Source organism: Narcine bancroftii, chromosome 5 (assembly GCF_036971445.1).
Source record: "Narcine bancroftii isolate sNarBan1 chromosome 5, sNarBan1.hap1, whole genome shotgun sequence".
NCBI lineage: Eukaryota > Metazoa > Chordata > Chondrichthyes > Torpediniformes > Narcinidae > Narcine > Narcine bancroftii.
In genome coordinates, this window is record NC_091473.1 from 215,131,127 (window position 1) to 215,152,415 (window position 21,289).

Here is a 21,289-nt window from a genome sequence, read left to right on the forward strand (position 1 = left end):
GTTTTCACTGTAAAAAGGAAACGGGAACAACAGTACATAAAATTTGGGCATGTGAGAAAGTGAAAAAGATTTGGGAAGATCTAAATCATGTATTAAATAAAATCACAAAAAGCAACATACCAAAAAATCCAGAGATGTTTCTTCTAAGTAATATAAGAAGTAAAGAATTAGGCCTCAAACTGGATGAAGCGCAAAAAAGATTTATTATGATAGCCTTAGCTGTAGCAAAAAAGTGTATAATGTCAACTTGGAAATCAGAGGAGAGCCTGAGAGTACGACAATGGTACATGAAATTGAATAAATGTATTCCATTGGAAAAAATAATATATAATTTAAAAAATAAAGTCACATTATTTGAACAAATTTGGGAGCCGTACATGGAACATAACAGAGAGAGCTTGCCTTGGACCTTCACCCCTTAAAATAATAAAATGATAAGAAGACAAAATGACTTGATCCAGTGTGTAAAAGTAGATGTCACAATTTTCTAGTTTATTTTCATTGTGTGATGACATTGTTTAATGGTTTTATTGTATTGTATATGTTGAACATTTAATGGGTTTGGAGGGGGGTGGGAAGGGGGGAGGGAAGGTAGGGGGGAAAAAAGGGGAGGAAATGCCACTGTGTATATTCAAGAGGGAAATGTTTGTGTGTATTTTGTATTGTGATATGGTTCACAGTGTGAAGAATTAAAAAATTTAAAAAAAAACTACGGTTCTACAGATTTTTGTGATTTACATATGAAGAACTGTGAATAGTGCTCCCAGTCGGGCCTATTGCATGGATTTGAAGAACACAATGCTTGGTCAGACCCTGGATACTGAGACAAGAATGGTATACGGTGTCCCCAGGGTTTGCGGTCGGAGGCGGGGAATTGGGAAGTCAGATGAGTGGGTGATTGGGGCGTTGGGAGCCCGGATGGGTGGGTGGTCAGGGTGAGGATTCGTGATTGAGGCGATGGAGCTCGGATGAGTGGGCGGCCAATCATTGATCCACAGTTGGAGCATCAGGAGCTTGGATCGGTGAGGAACCAAGGCGCGTGTTCGTGGCCAGGTCATCGGGAGCTCAGATGGGTGGGCAGTCGGGGCCAAAATTAAGCGGGAGGGGGAGGTCAGCTTTTATGCAGGATATACGGAAAATACACCATCTTTGGGCCACAAAAGGGGTGCGACTTTTACACGGAATCAACTATTACACGACTATATACAGTACCTCAGGTATATGGAGACCCGAGGTATGCACAGTTCTTCAGGCATGATAAGCACCTGGAAACTGGGCAAGGTGCTCCCAGTGTGGTCCGTCCCAAGTGCTCCCAGTGAGGTCTGACCCAAGGGTACATGCAGCAGAACTGTGCACGATGCTCCCCAAGCGGTGTAACCAGAGATACTGTGCACCGTGCATTCTGGGCTCCCCGTGTGCTCTGATAGGAAGGGTTAAACACTATGTCATGTGATGTGTTCTGACCCAGGGATGGAGGTAGTGGGTCTGCCAGGGGAGATTAGAAGAAATGGGGGTTGGAGCAGTCCTGTCAATGGGTGGCCGATCTGGCAAAAGGGCCTATCTGCACCCTTCTGCTGCAACGTGAGGGAGTAAAATGCACGATGCCGTTTCTTTCATCATCCCCTTACTCTGGAGCATTTCTTCCAACCGGGAAAAGAAACATGGCACCCTCGTCGATTCAGCGGCGATGAAATTATCACGTGACTCACGTTGCCAATAGTAAGCGTCACTGATCGTTCTCCCTTCACCATGCGCCAGGCAATGTCGTCACTTGTGGCGCGACTACCTGGAATATCAAACATGGCGGCCTATGGAATCATTCCCCTCAGTTTTACCTTCTGACGTCATGCTGAAGGCGACGCAATAAAAGGAAGATGGCGTTAATCTGGAGGTCAGTCGAAGTTGGGGATTCTTTCAGCCGGCGATGGATCGCAGGAAACCTGGGTGGCGGGAGGGAGAGAGAGGAGGGTAGGAGCTAGGTAACTAACCGAGTGGAGCGCGACTTCGGAGGGACAGAGGGAGCAGGATCTCGGAGAAGGGTCAGAGGGAGGAAGCTCGTATGGAAGGAGGGAGTGTGTCAGGAGCGAAGGGTGGGAGAGTTCATCTGGAGGGAAGACCGACAGGAGGGGGTGCGTTTGGAGGGCAGAATGAGGAAGGGAGCTCATATGGAGGGAGGGAGTGCATCCGGAAGACAGGGTGATGGAACATGTCCAGAAGGAAAACAGGAGGGAGGGAGTGCGTCCAGAGGGAAGAGAGGAGGGAGCTCGTCTGGAGGGAATACGGGAGGGAGCCCATCCAGAGAAAAGGGGAGAGAGAGGAAGCCAATATGGAGGGGTGGAGTGTGTCTGGAGGGAAGACAGGAGGGAGCTCGTCTGGAGGGAAGACAGGAGGGAGCTCGTCTGGAGGGAAGACAGGAGGGAGCTCGTCTGGAGGGAAGACAGGAGGGAGCTCGTCTGGAGGGAAGACAGGAGGGAGCTCGTCTGGAGGGAAGACAGGAGGGAGTTCATCCAGAGAGAGGACAGACGAGAGGGAGCATGTCTGGAGGGAAGGATGGAGGGAACTCGAGGGAGGAAGCATGTCCAGAGGGAAGGCAGAAGAGCATGCATCCAGAGGGAAAAAAGGGAGGGAGCACATTTGGAGGGAAGGATGGAGGGAACTTGAGGGAGGGAGCATGTCCAGAGGGAAGGCAGAAGAGCACAAATCCGGAGGGATGGAGCGTATTTGGAGGGAAGGAGGATGTCTGGAGGGAAGAAGCTTGTCCGGAGGGAAGGAGCTTGTTTGGAAGGAAGGTGAGGGAGTTCATCTGGAGGGAAGGAGGGCAGGAACTCATCTGGAAGGAGGGAGCTCATCCAGAGGGAAGGAGGGAGGGAACGGCTGGAGGGAGGGAGCATATCCGTAGGGAAGGCAAAAGGGAACGCATCCAGAGAGAAGGTGGGAGGGGCACGTCCAGAGGGAAGACAAGTGCGAGCTTGTCCAGAAGAAATGTGGGAGGGAACGTGTCTGGAGGGAAGGCCGGAGGCCGGAGGGTGGGAACCCTGACTCCGGGGGGGGGGGGGGGGGGGGAGGAGAGAGGAAGTACAGTCTCCGCATGCTAGGGTTCTTGCGGCAGTTGTTGTTTTGAATAGGTGAGACGCCTGGCGAATTTCAAAGTTCAGGTTTATTGTCAGAATACATGATATCAAATACAACCCTTTGATTGCTTTTTCAGTGGGCAAGGTAGAATTTCTACTTTTATCGGTAGTGCAAAAAACTATAGATAAGAGAGAAATGTAAATAAGCTGACTGCACAATGCAATAAAAATATTACTAATAAATAATGTGCAATGTACGAGCCCTTAAATAAGTCTCGGGAATAGTTTGTTGTTTAGGAGTCTGATAGTAACAACATTCCTGAGGAAGTAGAGGTGCTGACATATTAGATACTTCACTTCAATAACTGGGATATTTTCACAAGATAAAGGAACAGGCAAGTCACTAGGCCCATCAAGTCTGTTCCATGATTCTACACTAAGCTGAACTATGCTCACACCTAGTTCCAATTTCCAGTGTTTTCCCCATGTCTCTTAATACTCTTAATAATTAGATACTTCCATTTTCCAAGTTGATATTATACAGATAACCTAATTTCTAAGGGAAACATCTACATCCACTCTGTCAATTTCCTGTTTAAGTTCTCCCAGTGATCTGGTCTCCACCGCTGTATACGGCAGTGAGTTCCACAGATCCATGAACCTCTGACTAAAGAAGTTCTTCCTCCTCTCTGTTTTAATTGGATAATTTCTAATTTCTTTTTTTATAATTTTTTATTTTTCACACTGAACCTAATCAACCAAAGTATGTACAAATGTTTCTCATTAAATATATACAGTGGCATTTTCCCCCTTTTTTTCCCCTTTCCCTCCCTCCCCCCTCCAAAACCAATAAATATTCAACATATACATGACAATAAAACTATAAAACAATGTCTTCACACAAAAGAAAAACAAACAAGAAAAATGTGTCGTCTACTTTTACACACTAAATCAAATCATTTTGTCCTTATCATTTTAGGGGATGGAGGTCCGAGGCAAGCTCTCTCTGTTATGTTCCATGTATGATTCCCAAATTTGTTCAAACAATGTGACTTTATTTTTTAAATAATATGTTATTTTTTCCAGTGGAATACATTTATTCATTTCCATGTACCATTGCTGCATTCTCAGGCTCTCTTCCATTTTCCAAGTTGATATTATACAGATAACCTAATTTATAAGGGAAACATCTACATCCACTCTGTCAAAGCCTTTCAAAATTCAAGTAGGGAGTGCAGCTTTACGAAAGAAACACAAAGTGCACGTGCTGGAATCTTGAGCAAGCACTGGGGTCGAGTCCCATGCACAAAAGTGCTGGAGAAACTCAGCAAGCCACATAAAGTTTATAGGGAGTGAAAGACAATTTGCATTTTGGGCCGAGGCCTTTGTCAGAAATGTGGAAAATCAGACAGGTGGCCGACTAAACAGATAGGGGGAGGAGCATTGGGTAACAGATAGAAGGTACCACAAAGTCATAGAGCTTGAGAGCACCAGGAATAACAGAGAGGCAGCACTGAGAGAGACTCTCAGAACTCACATCAGAGTGGAGGAGAACTTCTTCAGAGAAGGCATCTCTTGAAGAGTTCGTAGTGGAGCAGGCAAACAGGAAAATCTGCAGATGCTGGGGTCCAGAGCAGCACACAAAAGTGCTGGAGGTCACGTGGCTGCTGGGGGAACTCAGTGGGTCAGACAGCATCAGTGGAAAGAGATGGTCAGGATCCTTTATTGAGAAAGGGCTCTGATCTGAAACATTGACTTGCCTAGTCACTTATGTTTTCATGCTCAAGGTTCACCAGGGTGTCCCTAGGGTTTGAGTGTTGCAGTTATCAGGACAGACTGGGTTTGGTTTCCCAGGGAGAACCTGACTGAGGTCAACAGAGTAAGAAGACATCTAGATCACATGGATGTTCATGCCATTGAGTTTAAGGCCGTCCAGGAGCAATGTGCTGTGTTGTTCCATGGGTTTACATTTGGCCTCCCCCGACAATGGATGAGATGGAGGACAGGCATGTCACAGGTATTGAAACATTTGGCTACAGGAAGCTCAAGCTTAGACCCAAACACAGAACATACATGTTCAGCGAAGCAGCTTCCTAGTCTGGGTTTGGTCTCACCAATGTAGAGGAAGCCACACTGAGTAAAGCGAATGCAGGGGATGAGGATGGATGATGAGCAAGTAAAGCTCTGCCTCACTGGAAAATCTGTTTGTGGCCCCGAAAGAGGTGGGGGGGTGGGAGATGGCGGAACAAGGTTTGAACCTGGATAGTGGTGAGGGAGATGTGGGGACAGGTTTTAACCCTTGTTGGAGGTGAGGGAGGGGAGGAGATTTAGGGACAGGTTTTGACCCTTGAAGGTCAGGGAGGGGTGAGATTTAGGGACAGGTTTTGACCCTTGATGGTCAGGGAGGGGGGAGATTTAGGGACAAGTTTGACCCTGGATGGAGTGAGGGAGGATGGAGATGTAGGGACAGGTTTGATCCTTAATGGAGGTGAGGGAGGGGGGGGGAGATGTAGGATCAGGTATTGACCCTAGATGGAGGTGAGGGAGGAGGGAGATGTAGGATCAGGTTTTGACCCTGGATGGAGGTGAGGGAGGGGGAGATGCAGGGATGTTTTACACTTTCTGTGTTTACTGTGGGGTGCAGCAGGGGGTGGAAGGGTGGGTGGGCAGTGTTTACCCAAGAGTCTCAGAGCAATTGATCCCTGTGAAAATCGGATTGGAGTGAAGAAGGGGTGGGATTGTGCAGTCATTGGCAGATGTGTCAGAGGACACATAGTTCTGTTCTCAGCCTCATTCATGGATAGAGTTCCTCCAGCCTTGTGGTGTGTACCAGCCGGACTCCAGACTGATAATGGGGAACAATCCTGATCATCACCTCCCCAAGAGTCACGTAGAGAGGGAGTGGAGGGGATTCATATCTGATCAGAGACTATTTGTTGACATGTAATAGAACAGAAATGTAATATTACATGAAATTGCCTTTAGTCTGCCAGAAGCTGGTCAAAGATTTGCCACTAGCATTGCCCGGCACTCTACAGTCAGAGAAAGAGAAGCCAGAGTCCCCTCAGAGTCATTGAGTGTCCATGGATTTGCCCCTAGTGCTCCTGCAGCTACTCAAGGCTCTAGTTCAGTTCAAACCATTAGCATCCCAAGCCCAGATCTAAACCTCCGACATGATGTAGAAGTCTTCACGGCCTTTCGAAAGCCCTTCTTGCCCTCAGCACCCACTTGAATCCCGGTTCTGATACCTGGTTTTCATGAGCTAGTCTCTAGTAACTCATAGCCTGGTGTGAGTTCCTTGACCTCAAGTCACCAGCAACCTGCGACCTATGTGGGTTCCTTGCCTGCAAGGTGCCAACACTCACTGCCTGTGTATGTCCTTCAGCCACACCGTCGTCACCGTCCTTTGTGTCGTCTCCACTTCTCCTTCTCAGTGGGGGTGGGGAGTTGTTTGTTCTCACCGTGACTAGTCCACTGCTCCCCCGAGTCTGCAAACCCTCGTGGCTGTTATCGAGCATAACCATAACCATCTTGGGCCCAGACTCCATGATCTCAGGATTTTAAATGACACTGCCAACTCCTGTAGCAGGTAATTTAAAGCCTGTGCAGAGGCGCCGATAGAAGGACTGGGCAGTAAAACCCTACTGGAGAGCAAAATGTCTCCATTCTCTGCTCTCCCTGCGTCTGCACCATTACAGCAGCGTCACCATTTTATTTCTAACCGGGATGTTGCTGGGACTGGAATGTGGTGGCTGTGAGGAGGGGTGGGTGAGTCTGGGTGGGAGACAATGTGGGATGAGGGGAAATAATGGGGAGTTGGATAGTGTAACAATATTAATATTTGGGGAGAATTTATAAGATTTAGAGTAGGTCACATACATACACACATTTTAAAACAGATCTTATTTGAACGACTGAAGAATTCACATTGCAGGATCTCTGGAGAATGTAAACACCTTTCACTTCTTCTTTCTCCTTCTTTGGCTTGGCTTCGCGGACAAAGATTTATGGAGGGGTATGTCCAGGTCTGCTGCAGGCTCGTTGGTGACTGACATGTCCGATGAGGGACAGGCAGGCACGTTTTCAGCGGTTGCAAGGGAAAATTGGCTGGTTGGGGTTGGATGTTGGGTTTTTCCTCCTTTGTGTTTTGTCAGTGAGGTGGGCTCTGCGGTCTTCAAAGGAGGTTGCTGCCCGCCGAACTGTGAGGCACCAAGATGCACGGTTGGAGGCGATATCAGCCCACTGGCGGTGGTCAAAAAGCACCTTTCACAAGTAGGTGTTAATTGAGCTGATGTCATAAAATGCTTGACCATTGTCATGTTGGAGTCATGCTGTCTATCAGTACCCTTTCTGCAAAGTGCTCATAGAAAGGTCACTCCTGGATTGTTTACCTAAGATAACAACAGATGGGAGGAGAAGGGAGAACTCCTGTTTGCTGGAGAAGGTAGGGGTTTTGCAAGACATGAGTCACATGCTCTCTTTGGAGTTTCAATTGGAAGAGAGAGAGAGTTGAGTTAACAGCTCAGTCAGTCAGTGTGTGGGACACTGACAAGTTACTGAAAAGTGCAATCCAGGGAAAACTGTTTGAACCGGATGAAAGCAAGTTCCAGAGCAGTAGATGGCAGGAAGTACTATCTGTCTGATGTTTCTCTTAAAATAGAGGAAGGAATGGAACTCTGTGGTAGCTTGAAGAAAGAGGTTATCATCTAGAAGACCCTAATGGGGCAAGTTTCATCGGCGAGACCCTGAGGTGACTAGTGGTGGTACCTCAGTTATGGAAATCCTGGAGCAACAAATATCTCTGCAAACCCTACAAGAACCTTCCTGAGCGGTAAACATTTACCTTTCAAGCAACAAGCCTGGAGAACTTTATACATGTTAAATTCTGTGCACAGCATGGTGATTGCCTACAGAGAACTTGGAAGAAGGAGAAGTGAGATTGAACTGTGAACCAAAGAACTTTTCTTGAATTTACACACACATTGCATACACGTGCACTTAGAATTAGAAGGGAGTTAATTTGGGCTAGTTAAGTATAGAGATAAGTTAAAGTTTGATTCTATTTTCATGTTTGAAGTTGATTAAAAATAACTTTTGTTTTGAAAGCCACTTGTCTTGGTGAATGTCTATGGCAGCTGGGTTTTGGGGTCCTTTGGGCTCGTAACAGACTGTCACTGGGACCTGAGCAGTTACACCTGGATTTTTATTTGCCTCCTCACAGGCTAGCTGGCAGGAGGTGCCTGAGGACTTCGCTCTCTCCCGCCCCCTTGATCATCAGGTGAGTCACCACAGCAGAGGGAGCAGGCTGTTCACTGGATCCTGGATCTGAGTTTGCGTGTTGGGGTGAAAGAACCCTGGATCTGAGAGGGTGAGGAGGTCCCAGAGTTTAGTGGGGTGAGGGGGTGTCCTGGGTAAACTTATACCTCTCATTTTGTTCGTTTTAGATTGGTCACAGTGTTTGAGCTACCGAAAGAAAATAGACACACACACCGAGAGCAGTTCAGTTTATACAAGGCTTTATTACTAAATCTAAAGCTGAATTCAAACTACAATATGCAAGCCCTTCCCAATTATACTTATCAACACCTGGACTGGTCCCAACTGCCAAAGCAAGGCGACGAGTGCACACTTGTAGTAGGTTGTCTGGGCGCCGGTAGCGGCTTCTCCACCTCCCCCGACCGGGACGTTGGTTGGAATCTTGAAGTTGTTCTTGCTGAGAGATGTTTCCACCTCTCGGAGAGTCTCAAACTTCAGCAGTGGGACCATGGCTTATATTACCCAAAAGTTGTTTATTTCATAGCTTATCTCTTTGAACAAATGATTTAATTATCTTCAAGGTCTCCTGACAGTCTGTGACCAACAAAAGACAACTGCATCTCTGGGCCTCATGGTGGAAATTAGATTATGTCTGCTGATTCTAAAAAAACAAGCAGGTTCTCAGCCCTGCAGAAGCAAATGCTGCAAAAGGAAAAAACACGGTTTAAATCTTCCATTACAGGGGGCCCCACAATTTGGCAGGGGAGTGGGGTCCTAGAGTTTGGGGTAAGTGACCCTGATGCTCTGCTTCCCTCCCTCAGGCTCGCCCGGAATGGATCCACTGCCCAGCAGGAGATGGACCGATTCTGGCAGAAGAACCAGCAGTTGAACCGACCCATGTCCCCTCACCTCACCATCTACAGGTGGGCACTGCCGCCACTAAGGGCAAACGTGCGGAAGAAAGTGCGAAGAGCTTCATCAGGATGGGGCTGGGATGGACCTCCAGTTATGAAACATTCCAGCAGTGTCAGGCCTTTAAACCCAAGATGTTGTGTTAACTTGTGTAAACTCCAGAACAATCTAATCCTTCCCTCTCTCACACTCATAATCCTCATTTGCTCTTTCATCCAGGTATTTGTCTCAGAAGATTGCCCCTGTTGTGCAAGCCTCCCGCACCACTTCTGGCAATGCATTTCAGGCAACCACCACTATCTGTATAAAACACTTACCTCTGACATCTCCCCTCAACTTTCCTCCACTCACTTTTAACTGATGTCCCCTGGTATTTCCTAGTGTTGTCCCAGGAAAATGGTGCTGCCTGTCCTCACAATATGACCCCATGATAATCATATACACCTCTTCACTCATCACTCATCTATCGTTGCTCCAAAGAGAAAAGCTCCAGTTAAGGTGGTGGGGGGGGGGGTGGAGATTGGATAAACGCGGTTTAGATTTCCTGGAGGCTGAAGGATGATGCAGGAGTTGACAAAATTGACAGTGAGGGAGATGGGTAATATCTTTACCCCATGTTTGGGGCATCAAGGAATGGACATAGACAAGATGTTTCCAGTAGAGGTAGAGTCTAGGATCAGAACACAGACTCTGAATAACAGGATAGCCTGAAAATCAGTCTTGATTTAAATGGTGCAGACAAAGGGCTGAATGACCTAATTCTGCTCCCATCTCTTGTGGTTGTGGACATGGAAGGCCTTAGAGCTTGTTTCTGTCCTGAAGGACTGAGAGGAAAGGGGATGGGGGGTGGATCTGCCCAAGACCCCACTACCAGTGTGGTTCTTCTCTACCAGGTGGTCACTGCCCATGGCCATGTCGGTGATGCATCGTGGGACGGGAGCTGCCCTCAGTTCAGGTGAGGTGCCTGCCCAGTCCTCTCTCTTCCCCCTCAGCCTTGCATCTTGCTGCTTTCAACCCCAACCCCCACCTCATTCTCTGCCTCTCTCCTCCCCTTCCACCTCCGCCTCCCTCCCCTTCCACTTCCTACTCCCTCTATTACCTCGCCCTTAACTGCCTGTCTCTCTCTCTCTCCCTGCCCAGGAGTGTCTCTTGTTGCCCTGGCTGCCTTGGTGCTGCCGGGGGACTATGCCCACTACCTGGAACTGGTGCGTAACCTCCAGCTGGGCCCAGGACTCATTGGGGCCCTCAAGTTCACCATTGCATTCCCTCTGGCCTACCACACATGGAACGGAGTACGGCACCTGGTGAGTGGCGTGGGGAAGATGGGGGAAGGTGAGGGCAAGAGTGCTCTGGGCGTGTGGGGCCAGGGACAGACTACACCCTGGGTGGGGGAGGGGGAGTAAAGATGAAGAGAGGCCCTTGGGGGGAGTGAGGATGAGAAGAGTCTGTACTTGGGATGGTGGGTGGGAGAAATGAAGCCCCTGAGGGAAATGGGGGCAAGAAGAAACTGCATATGGGGGTGCGTGATGGTGGTGGGGATGTGACGTGGTGGGGACTAGATGGGATGCAGGGGTGTGACATGCATGACATGGATAGTGGCAGGGTGTGGGATCATGGTGGAGTAAGGGCGCATAATGGGGTGGTGGGTGGCAGGGCATGTGGGCACAATGAGGTGGTGGGGAGTGATAGGGTGCAGGGGCATGACAGGGAGGTGGTGTCGGGGTGTGACTGAAGTGGGGCTGGAGGGCTCGGGGCATGAAGAAGTGTGGGGGTATGACAGGGCAGCATGGCATAGTGGCGAGGGCACGACGGGGTGTGTGACAGGGTAGTGGGGAGGCGTGATGGATATGGGGGCATGATGGGACGCATGATGGGGTGTGGGGAGTGCGTTACGGGCTGCGGGGCTGTGATGGGGACGTGCAGGGTGTGATGGGGTGGCAGGGACGTGACGGCATGGGGTTAACAGCGGGACGTGCAGGAGGGCGTGACGGTGCTGGATGGTGTGTGGGGGTGAGACTGGGTGACGGTACAGTGTGGAGGGCGTGGCGATCATGATGCGTCATGGGGTGGCAGGAACGTGATGAGCTGCAGGGCTTAGCAGGGCTGAGGGCGTGATGGGGCACGGGCATGAAGGGGTGGCGGGGCATGATGGAGTGGTGGGGGGTGTGATGGGCATGATGGAGATAGGGGGTGTGCTGGTGGGCAGGGTGGTTGTGATGGGGAGGGGAGTAACTTTTGGTGACTGCTCCCTGGGACTGGGTGGATGGGAGAAGCAGGTGGAGACTGCTGCCTGGGACTGGGGCAGAATGGGTGGGGACTGCTCCCACGGGTCTAGGGTAGGGGGAGACAGGTGGAGATTGCTTCCTGGGATGGGGCGGGGACACAGGTGGTGACTACTGCCTGGGACGGGGTGGGGGAGACAGATGGTGACTGTTCCCCGACACTGGAGCAGGGCAGTGTACATGGGGAACGGATGTTGACTGTTCTGTCTGTTCTCTCCCCAGACCTGGGACACTGGCCGTGCACTGAGAATTTCTCAGGTAGAGAGCTCAGGATACCTGGTCCTTGCCCTGACCCTTGCTACCTGTCTGGGTCTGACCATGTACACTGTGGGTGATGAGAGGAACAATAGCGGTGGCAGAGATGCAGATCTGACTGTATCCAAATAATAAAGCTTTGACGTTGACATTTTCTCAGGCTTTCATCTGAAAGGAAAACATTCCAAGTCCCCCCCCCCCCCCCCCCCCCCCACCCACTCCAACCGCTCATGGTGTTTCACATTGGCGGCCATGTTAGTGAGGTCAGTTTTCCCGTAGTCGCTTGATGAGGGATGGGCTCAGTTGGTGAAGATTGTGGTGTTGCCTCTGACTGTCCAATGGCTTGTCCCAGGATCATGAGGGACGATGAAGGCCGACCTTTGACATAGTGGGTGCATGGGTGAAAGGTTAGAGAGCCGAGCCATGCTTTGATTCCATCTTTTCATTGATGCAGACATAAAAGTCAACTCAAGTTCCACAACACCCCCCTGACACCACCCCTCCCCCCCTGAACCCCTTCCGCTCATCCAATCAGAGGGCTCCGGCACCTGGAGGTCGGGTTGGGCTCTGCCACCAGGTTGTCCCGCTGGATCTCCTGCCACCCTGACAGCTGGCTTCTTGCCCTAGGGGAGATGTCCCTCCTGCATCCCATGGGCAGTGGGGCAGGCGCAAGAAGGAGGAGCTCCTGTTGGGGTAGGTGCCTGGTGCCCGGGCTTGGGGGAGGTTCCCTCATCTCCAGCTGCTGTCTCCTCGAGTTGTTGGGGAGGGGAGGTGGAGGAATCCTGGATCCAGTCACATTTCTCCTCATGCGTCTCTGCTGGGGCTGGCTCTACGCAGTGCTGTGGGAGTAGGAGGGAAGGAAGAGAGATTTAGAGGAGTGAGGTGCTATATCAAGGGGGGGGAAAGCGTGTGAGAAGGGCATGTTGCACCCTCCCTCTCCTCTGACCCCCCCCTGCACCATTCCCACCCTCCTGACAGCCCACTCCTACGGCACTCCCTCCCACCCTCTCTCTGCCTCTCCTGTGGGATTCCCTTCCTCTCCCTCCACTGCTCCTGCAGTACTCCTTACCTGCATGCCATCCCTCCCACTGTGCTCCCTTCCTGACCTCTGCCTCTCATGTGGCACTCTTCCCCTCATCTTCAGCCCTCTCTCCGGTTCCCTTCCTCTGCCACCGCCACGGCTCTCCCTCCCGCTCCGTCCCTCCTATGGCTCTCCCTCCCTCTCTTCACCACACTCCCATGGTGCTCTCTCCCTCCTTCTCTGCCCCTCCTGCAGTACTCTGTCCCTTCTCTACTTCCTTCCCACATCCCTCCCTCCTCACACCCTCAAATTTTTGATCCAATTATATTCCCAACCTGAAATGTGGAATGTAGCCCAAATCCGTTACTGGCTCGGTACAGTGGTGACGCCTTCACCTCCTCCATCAGCCTGGCTGCCTGGGCAGGATTCCGGCCAGTGAGGTTTGGTCTAGGCTGTGGGATACGGTGGGGCATATCCCACGTTCCAAGGAATGTTCCCCAGGGGTTCTCCTGAAAGAGACAGGAGTTCAAAGCAGGGTGAAGCATTGAGCAAAGGGCAGGTAGTACAGGAGCCCCTCTAATCCTCAAATCCCTTTTCCTCTGGCATCCCAGTTAATTGGCTGTGCAATGTGACAGGATAGGAAGCCCTTTGTGCTGTTTCCACTGGGACACTAATTGCTTTTCCACTGAACACAATTCGTCCCCGGGGGTCGGAGTGCTCTACTTTCAGTGGGAAACAGGGGACTTTCTGCTGTCCCTTTTCCACTGGTTTTATCAGCACGCTGGCGTCAGCAAACACCAGGGACATGAGTTAGGGGTAGAGGCGGTTCATCCCCAGCGTGAAATGATGTCATTTCACACCAGCATTTGGACAGTGTTCCTCTTCCACTAGACCCTGTCCCAGTGAATTCCCAGTTAATTCCTGGGACAGGGCGCCAGTGGAAAGGGGGCTTCACACAGCAGTCTCATGTTTGGAGAGGGCAGCTGAAGCAGGATTGTGGCACCAGTATTGGCTCTGCTGCAGGGGAGGGAATGAGGAAGGCAGATGTGAAGAAGGTGTGCATTTCGCAGGGGAATGGACAAGCATGAGTTAGACTCCTAGACAGTGTGTTGCCTCCCTCATTAAGGTGCCTAGAACATCTCAGAGTGGCTGCAGGGAATCCTGAAGGGGGAGATGAAATGGCAATGGGTTGAGAGAGGGATGGGGTCCTTCATTGAGGATACAGGGAGATGGGGAGCTGGTCAATGAGCAGGCCCCGCTGCTGCTGTAATGTGGGGATTGCTCCTTGGGACACACTCCTGAGCTCAGGATTAGAAAGAGATGGCTTTGGATATTTGCATCAATGTCACCACTGGTGGGGAAGCAAAGAGTTGTGGGTGTGAGGCAGGGAAAGATTAGATTTATGTGGGGTAGGTTTACATTTTGGGCTGAAGGGCTTGTGCTGTGCAGATGAGATAGAATCAGAAACTACATTGTAATAAAACTGAAATCTGATATTACATGAAATTGCCTTTAGTCTTCCATAAGGCAGACAAAGATTTGCCATTGGCATTGCCCTGTGCCCCTTAAAGTCAGAGAAGGAAAAGGAGAATCTCTCCCCACCCACCCCCCACCCCACAAGTCTCTGAATTTCCATGCAGTAATGTTGTAGTGGGACCTGCATAGTGGGACAGTTGCCTCCTGGACTGGACCAGTTCTGAGATTTTTGCTGGGAGGTTTGCAGCTAGGGAAAATTTGGGGTAGGGCAGGTCAGAAAGGAGGTAGAGGGACGGAGGTGGAGAAGGCAGGGGTTTCACTGCAGGGACTTGATGGGTGAGATCAATGAACAGAAGTAGTGTTGATTGGCGGGTAAGGAGAGGAAGGGAAAGGCAAACATAGGGTGGTGGTTAGAAGGTGGGTAAAGAGGTGAAAGAGGCAGTACTGTGTCGAAGGAGATGGAAAAGACCAATCACTGTGCTGAGGTTTTTGGACAGGATGACTAATGGTCCAGAGCGGGGCAGGGCTACAGGAGTGGATTTGGAGACAAATCACACAAAGGTGAAAATGACAGATACAGTTCAATTTCAAGAAGAGTGAGGTGTTGCAGTTGGGTAAATGGAACCAGGTAACCACATTTTTATGGAGCAGAGGGACTGAGGGGTGCAGGAATGTAGCTCACAAAAGATGACAGCACAGGGAGACAGTGATGAAGAGGGAGTTTGAGACACTTGCCTTCATTGGTCAGGGTTGAGATGTCACATGGAAGTTAAACAAGATGGTGAGGCCACACTTGGAATATTGTGAGGAGTTTTGGTTGTTAATCTCTGGGAAATTGCATCATAAAATAAATGATATAAAGTTGAACAGGGTATAGAAGAGGTTTACAAAGTTGGTGCCAGGATTAGGGACATTGAGTTATTGTGGGAGACTGGAAAAACTGGGCCTGTTTCCCTCGGAGTGTAGGAAGTTGAGAGAGGACCTTATTGAGATCTACAAGAGAGGAATAGTGACGATCTATTTTGTAGTTTGGGAGAATCTAAGATGGTAGGGCATAACCGAGGTGAGGAGGGTGGGATTAGGAAGGGTCAAGAGGGGGCAGTTCTTCACTTGGGGTGGTGGGCACATGGAATGAGCTCCCAAAGGATGTTAGCTTCCTTGAAGAAATGATTGAGTGACTACATAAATGGGAAGGGCTCGTAGGGGTCTGAGCCTAAGGTGGAAAAGTGGGGGGGAGGGCCTGTTGTTCATCGTGGATGAGCTGAACCTTTGGGGCTGTAGGACTCTCACTACATTCAGCAGAGAGAAGGACATGGAGAGTGAGCGCAACAGGTCATCAGGATGGATGAATTCCCAGGGACAGATGGGATTGTTTTGAGGGTGGCAAGGAAGAAGACTGCTGAAACACTGAGGCAGATATTTGATTTTTCATTGGTCACGAGGGAGGTATCAGAAGACTGACGGAAGATGGGGATGACTGTGATTTAAATGTGTAAATAGTTGGTAACTGAATTACTGTAATATTGTATTAATATTATTTATTGTCATCACTGATTTGTAAAAGGGACGAGTTGCCTGGACCTCTGTGCACTCCTCACCTTTGATCGGGGCACACCAGGCTTCAGGTATCCTCTGTCATTCGCAATGAAGAAACTGGATCCTTCCCGAAATTTTGGCTTCTGGAATGGAAAGGATTTGGAGTTGCTAATCACTGACTGGAGATGTTCTGACCTGCATGTTACATAATGGCTTTCTGTGTCCTGGTTCTCTTCAGATGAGCTTCTCCCATGGGTGCTGCTTTTATGGGGTCTGCCCCAATGCACAGCCTTCTGATGTCTCCTGGAAGCTGGGCAGCCTTTGACCTTCACTCCTTGGGAGTTTGGCTGCAGACGCTGTTGGTGGGGTGAGCTTTTTGGTCTCACACCTTGGGCTAGCCTGGGCTGCCCCTCCCCTCTTAAGGCCTGAGGCTTCCCCCTCTCTCCAGGAGTTGGGGCTCAGGCTTGGAATTCCCTTGCACTGGAAGTAATGTCTCACACTGCTCTCCCAACTCTAGGCCTGGGGCTCCTCCTTCCACCGTGAGTTGGGAGTCAGGCCTGGGGGCTCTCCATTGTGCCAGGAGTTGGGCTTCAGGCCAGGGTTGCTTTTTCTATCCCCACTCCAGACTTGGGGCTTGTCCTCAAACAGAGAGAGGGGCCTCAGGCCTAAATGCACCCTCTTCCCTCTTCATCACCGATATCTCGCCATCCAGCCACTGCTCCTACCTTCGAGGTTAGATCCGGGGGCTTGGGGACAATCCAGCTGCTCATCCGGGTGCTTTTGTATGCTCCCTCATACTGTGGGGTGGGGGAGATGGTTAGTGAAAGACAGGCCAAGCCCACCACCCCATGCTTCCTTTCCCACATTATTCAGCCCTCCGTGGAACTACATTGGAATAGAATGTCGTTCAGCCCTCTCTTGGATTTTACCCCAGGACAGGAGGCTATACAGCCCCTTGCTGAACTGTTACACTGGGACAGAAAAAGCAGGATAGAACATTGCAGCACAGTACAGGCCTTACGGCCCACTATGTGGTGCTGTCCGACGGAAACCTACTCATCAAACAAACCTTCCCTACCATACACCCATAATATTTTTCTTTTATCTACAGTATGTGCCTGCCCAAGAGCCTTATAAATGTCCCTATTATACCATCCTCCTCAGAAATGCATTACAAGCACCGACTACTCAGGGTAAAATAAATCTTGCCCCTGACTCCCCTATAAACTTTCTCCTTTCACCTTAAGGGAAAAATTAGGAAATTAGGAACACCTTTGGTGTTTGCTATTCGTGCTCAGGAAAAAAGCCACTTGCTGTCCACCCCATCTCTGCCTCTTCTAATCTTGTAGAGCTCTGTTAAAAGACCTCTCATCTTCTTCGCTCTGAAGAGAGAAACCCTAGCTCTGTTAACCTTGCCTCATGAAACATGTTCTCCAATCCAGGTATCGTCCTTGTAAATCTCCTCTGCACCCTCTCCAAAGATTCCACATCCTTCCTGTAATGAGGCAACCAGAACCAAGTGTGGCCTAACCAGTTTTATAGAGCTGCAACATGACCTCCTGACTCTTGAACTCAGTCCCCTGACTAATGAAGCCGTAAGCCTTCTTAAATAGCCTAACAACCTGTGCAGCAGCCTTGAGTGATCTATGGATTTGGATCCCAAGATCCCTCCATTCTTCCAGATTGTTCAGAATCCAGCCATTAACCATATTCTCTGCCTTCAGGCTTGACCTTCCAAAGTGCTTTGCTTCACACTTAACCAAATTAAACCCCCCCCCGCCACCATCTGCCAATTTTCTGTCCTGCTCTGTATCCTTTCTGTATGCTGTTGCAATCTATGTCAAGTTTCTGCTGTAACCACACCTCCAATCTTCATGTTATCTGCATACTTACTGACCGGATCTTCGACTTCATCCAGGTCGCTAATAAAAATCACAAAGAACAGATCGCTGAAACTCTCCACTGGTCACTGACCTCAAGGCAGAATGAGTTGCACCTACCATTACCTTCTGTTTTCTGTAGGCAAACCATTCTGAATCCACACAGCCAAATTTGCAGGAGACCCAAGCCTTATGACCTTCTAAATGAGCCTACAATGGGGAATGTTGTCAGACGCCTTACTTAAATCTATATCTACCTCCCAACCTTCATTTATTTTGTTTCTTTGGCCTTCTCCAACTTGCTACACTGGGGCAGGAGGCCATACAGCCCCTCCCTGGAATGTTCCACTAGGACAGAAGGAGGCCGTCCAGTCCCTCTCTGAACTGTTACATTGGCACATAAGGAGGCCATTCAGCCCTTCACATTACATCAGGACAGGATGTAATTTGGACTGCTCCCCAAACTGTTGCACTGAGACAGAGTAGGACATTCATTCCCTCTATTCAGGTAAAGGCTGTTCAACCCCTTTGCAGGCAGCTGCACCAGGAGGCCATTCAGCTCCTCTCTGGCCTGTTACACCGGGGCAAGTGGAAGCCGTTCAGCCCCTCTCCAGGCTGAACGGGTATAGTTACCTGATTGGCATGGTAGCTGTACGCCATTGGAGAATTCTTTGATTTGCCAACCAGAAGGTTAAGATCCTGAAGTTTGATTCTCTCCTCCGCTCACCCACCGCCACCTTTCTATCCTTCCTTCCCCTCTATCTCCTCGTTCTCCTCCCTCTCTCTGCTTCCCCCCCCCTCCTTCCTCCTCCGTCTCCCACCGAATCCTGGCTGCAATACCCTATTTGGAATTGTTTACTGCTGGTCACCCGAGCAACGCTGGTTTGTTGCCGGGCAACGACAAAGCTGTTGACTCGGAAACGTGAATTAGAAAGGATCTGTGCTGTGGGAGGGGAGGGAGCTCCGGGACATCGGAGGAGAGGGGAGGGAGCTCCGCGAGGCCGGACGGGAGGGGAGGGAGCTCCGGGACATCGGAGGAGAGGGGAGGGAGCTCCGCGAGGCCGGACGGGAGGGGAGGGAGCTCCGGGACATCGGAGGAGAGGGGAGGGAGCTCCGCGAGGCCGGACGGGAGGGGAGGGAGCTCCGGGACATCGGAGGAGAGGGGAGGGAGCTCCGCGAGGCCGGACGGGAGGGGAGGGAGCTCCGGGACATCGGAGGAGAGGGGAGGGAGCTCCGCGAGGCCGGACGGGAGGGGAGGGAGCTCCGGGACATCGGAGGAGAGGGGAGGGAGCTTCATCGGAGGAGAGGGGAGGATGCACCGCCCCGTGAGACAGATGTCTGTGTTGACAGTGGTGGGAGTATCTGCAGTCCAGACGGTCCATCCTGCTGGCCTCTTCAATGTCTGGCCAACCCTGCGCGGAAAGCAGGGTGAATCTCTCACATCCCTCTTTCAATCTCCCCTAATCCTGTCTCGATCTCACACGTCTCTCCCAATACTTCTCACATCTCTCAAATTTACCCGATTCCTCTTTTTCAATCTCTCCCAATCTCTTGAAATCGCCATCTCTCTCTCTCTGTTTATATCCAATTTTCCCAGCAACCCCATCGCTCCCCCAACCCTCTCCCTCTCTCCCCATTTCCCCTCTCTATCACTGCCTCCCTCCCCATCACTCCTTCCCCATTGCTTCCTCCCCCATTGCTCCATCAGCCCTATCCCAATCTTTCCCATATTTATCCCCCATTGTTTCTCCTCAGAAGGATCTCACCCTTGTACATGGTCAGATGGAGTGGACAAAGGTTCCAATCTCCACACCACACCGAAAGCACATTTCTGAAATTTCTGGCTTTGATTTGTGTAATATTTGTGGTGTGATGTGCAGCTGGTACAAGAAGTTGTATGGCACCCACCTGTATCTGGCATTGATAACTTCAGTCACGCTGTCCAGTCACAGGTCTTGCCACCACTCTCCATTGATTGTTGTGCCCAAGTCCGACTCCCCTCTCTCCCTCGACCTGTGTAAGCCCAGTTTTGGGCCCTCAGTTTAGAATGTGTAATACATCTTAGAGATAAATTTACACACATTCACCTGTTGAATTAGAATCTCCACGTTACTACATCTAGGTAGGGTCATAAGTGATCCCAATTTTTCCCTTAAGAAAAATCTTATTTGCAGATAGCAGAATATACTATTAAACAAATCGTGTTTAGTTCTCAATAGCTCAAATGGCATGAGCTGCACTTGCTTGTAATGATGCTCGATACACCTGATCCCTTTCTGGCACCAGGTGTCCAGGATTGTATTACCCAGAGTCAAGTTCCAAACTGAGGGCCTGAAGCTGGACTCCACAGGTTGAGGGAAGGATGGGAGTCGGACTTGGGAACAACAATCAATGGCAAGACCTGTGTCTGCACAGTGTGACTGGAGTCATCAATGCCAGATGCAGGTGAGTGCAATACAACTTCATGCACTAGCTGTACCTCACACCACAAAAATTACACAAATCAAGGGTTCGGTTGTTCTGGGTCAAGGTGTTTTGGGAGACATCTTCAATCAATACATTGATTTATTATTTCCCATATCTGAAGTACATATGAGGTATGGGGTTATCTGTTTTTTTTTTAAAATAAATTTAATGTCCTATTTATATATAAACTCTCCTGCTATCTTTTCACCTACTGCATGTAGTCCAATTTGTGCCCAGGAGTGGGGGTCCCCTTCCTCAAAGAGTGAAGCAATAAACTGGGCTTCTTCCTGGGCTGCCCAGTAATTGTTCTTGAAATCAGGTCATTTTAAACACCCTCCCCCTCCCTCACCCAAATTATAGTCCCATGTCAACTTTTCCATGAAGATTCTAGCCACTTTACCATTTCATAGGAACCTCCTGACACATTCGCTGACCAGCTTTTTAAAAACCCTGGGGCAACAAAATGGGTAACGATTGAAAAAGATACTGGAGCTTTGGCATCACCTTCATTCTGACACAGTTCACTCTGCCCTCCTCAATCTTCTGGGGCAAAGGGAAGTAATTTGTATTTATTTGCACAAATCCTTGTCTATTTTTATCCCTAGATATTTAATGCTTTCTTGTGGATATTTAAATTAATTTCTCTGTTGATATTATCTATAATCCCCATTCATCAAAGGCATATCCTCATTTTTGTCTAAATTTACCTTATACCCCAAGACCTTCCCATAATCTTCCAATGTGGTCCTCAGCCTGGTCAATTACCCCCCCCCCCCCCAGGGTCTGTCAAATATACTAACACATCATCAGCAAAAAGGTTGATTTTGTGTTCCACCTGGCCCATCCTGAATCCCTTGATGTCTGGATTGCACCAAATGGCTTCCATCAGTGGCTCAATTGCCAATATGAACAGTGCTGGAGACAGTGGACATCCCTGCCAACTGGACCTACTTGATTGAAACACTGGAGACATCTGCCCATTTGTTATAATGTTTGCTTGGGGTTTACAATAAAATGTCCTCACCCAATTGATAAATGTTTGACCCAATCCAAATTTATCCAGTACCTTGAACAAACAGACCCTCTCCAATCTGTCGAAGACCTTTTCCTCACCCAGAACTATGGCCACTCCTG

General features: G+C 49.6%; 2 protein-coding genes across 6 annotated transcripts; one reads left to right on the forward strand and one right to left on the reverse strand.

The window, feature by feature from the left end:
* The first annotated feature begins 1,781 nt into the window (after window positions 1–1,781).
* sdhc (succinate dehydrogenase complex, subunit C, integral membrane protein) lies at window positions 1,782–11,925 on the forward strand. 4 transcript variants are annotated; one of them, XM_069941132.1, is made up of 6 exons: window positions 1,782–1,891; window positions 8,293–8,349; window positions 9,149–9,250; window positions 10,133–10,194; window positions 10,380–10,543; window positions 11,744–11,925. In XM_069941132.1, the coding sequence occupies exons 1-6, from the start codon at window positions 1,875–1,877 to the stop codon at window positions 11,906–11,908; spliced, it is 567 nt and encodes a 188-aa protein (XP_069797233.1). In that variant the 5' UTR covers window positions 1,782–1,874; the 3' UTR covers window positions 11,909–11,925. The 4 variants fall into 4 exon arrangements, with proteins under 4 accessions (XP_069797233.1, XP_069797235.1, XP_069797234.1 ...); XM_069941134.1 differs by lacking the exon at window positions 1,782–1,891 and adding an exon at window positions 1,956–1,979; XM_069941131.1 differs by lacking the exon at window positions 1,782–1,891 and adding an exon at window positions 7,491–7,515.
* Window positions 11,926–12,203: 278 nt separating this feature from the next.
* Window positions 12,204–18,446, reverse strand: cfap126 (cilia and flagella associated protein 126). Of its 2 annotated transcripts, XM_069941136.1 has the most exons (5): window positions 18,323–18,444; window positions 16,535–16,606; window positions 15,872–15,952; window positions 13,133–13,306; window positions 12,204–12,615 (listed from the first exon to the last, which is right to left on the reverse strand). In XM_069941136.1, exons 1-5 carry the CDS (start codon window positions 18,347–18,349, stop codon window positions 12,400–12,402), a joined length of 570 nt encoding a protein of 189 aa, XP_069797237.1. In that variant the 5' UTR covers window positions 18,350–18,444; the 3' UTR covers window positions 12,204–12,399. The 2 variants fall into 2 exon arrangements, with proteins under 2 accessions (XP_069797237.1, XP_069797238.1); XM_069941137.1 differs by lacking the exon at window positions 16,535–16,606 and having other exon boundaries at window positions 18,323–18,446.
* Window positions 18,447–21,289: the final 2,843 nt, after the last annotated feature.

Excerpts from the sequence above, each read along its gene's own strand:
- cfap126 (XM_069941136.1), bottom strand. The coding sequence starts at position 18,349 with ATGGCGTACAGCTACCATGCCAATCAG. Across the intron at positions 13,307-15,871 it reads CTGGTGTGCCCCGATCAAAG|GAGAACCCCTGGGGAACATT; the intron begins GTGAGGAGTGCA and ends TGTCTCTTTCAG. Across the intron at positions 12,616-13,132 it reads GGCTACATTCCACATTTCAG|CACTGCGTAGAGCCAGCCCC; the intron begins GTTGGGAATATA and ends CTACTCCCACAG.
- sdhc (XM_069941132.1), top strand. Across the intron at positions 9,251-10,132 it reads CCTCACCTCACCATCTACAG|GTGGTCACTGCCCATGGCCA; the intron begins GTGGGCACTGCC and ends CTTCTCTACCAG. Across the intron at positions 10,195-10,379 it reads GGGAGCTGCCCTCAGTTCAG|GAGTGTCTCTTGTTGCCCTG; the intron begins GTGAGGTGCCTG and ends CTCCCTGCCCAG.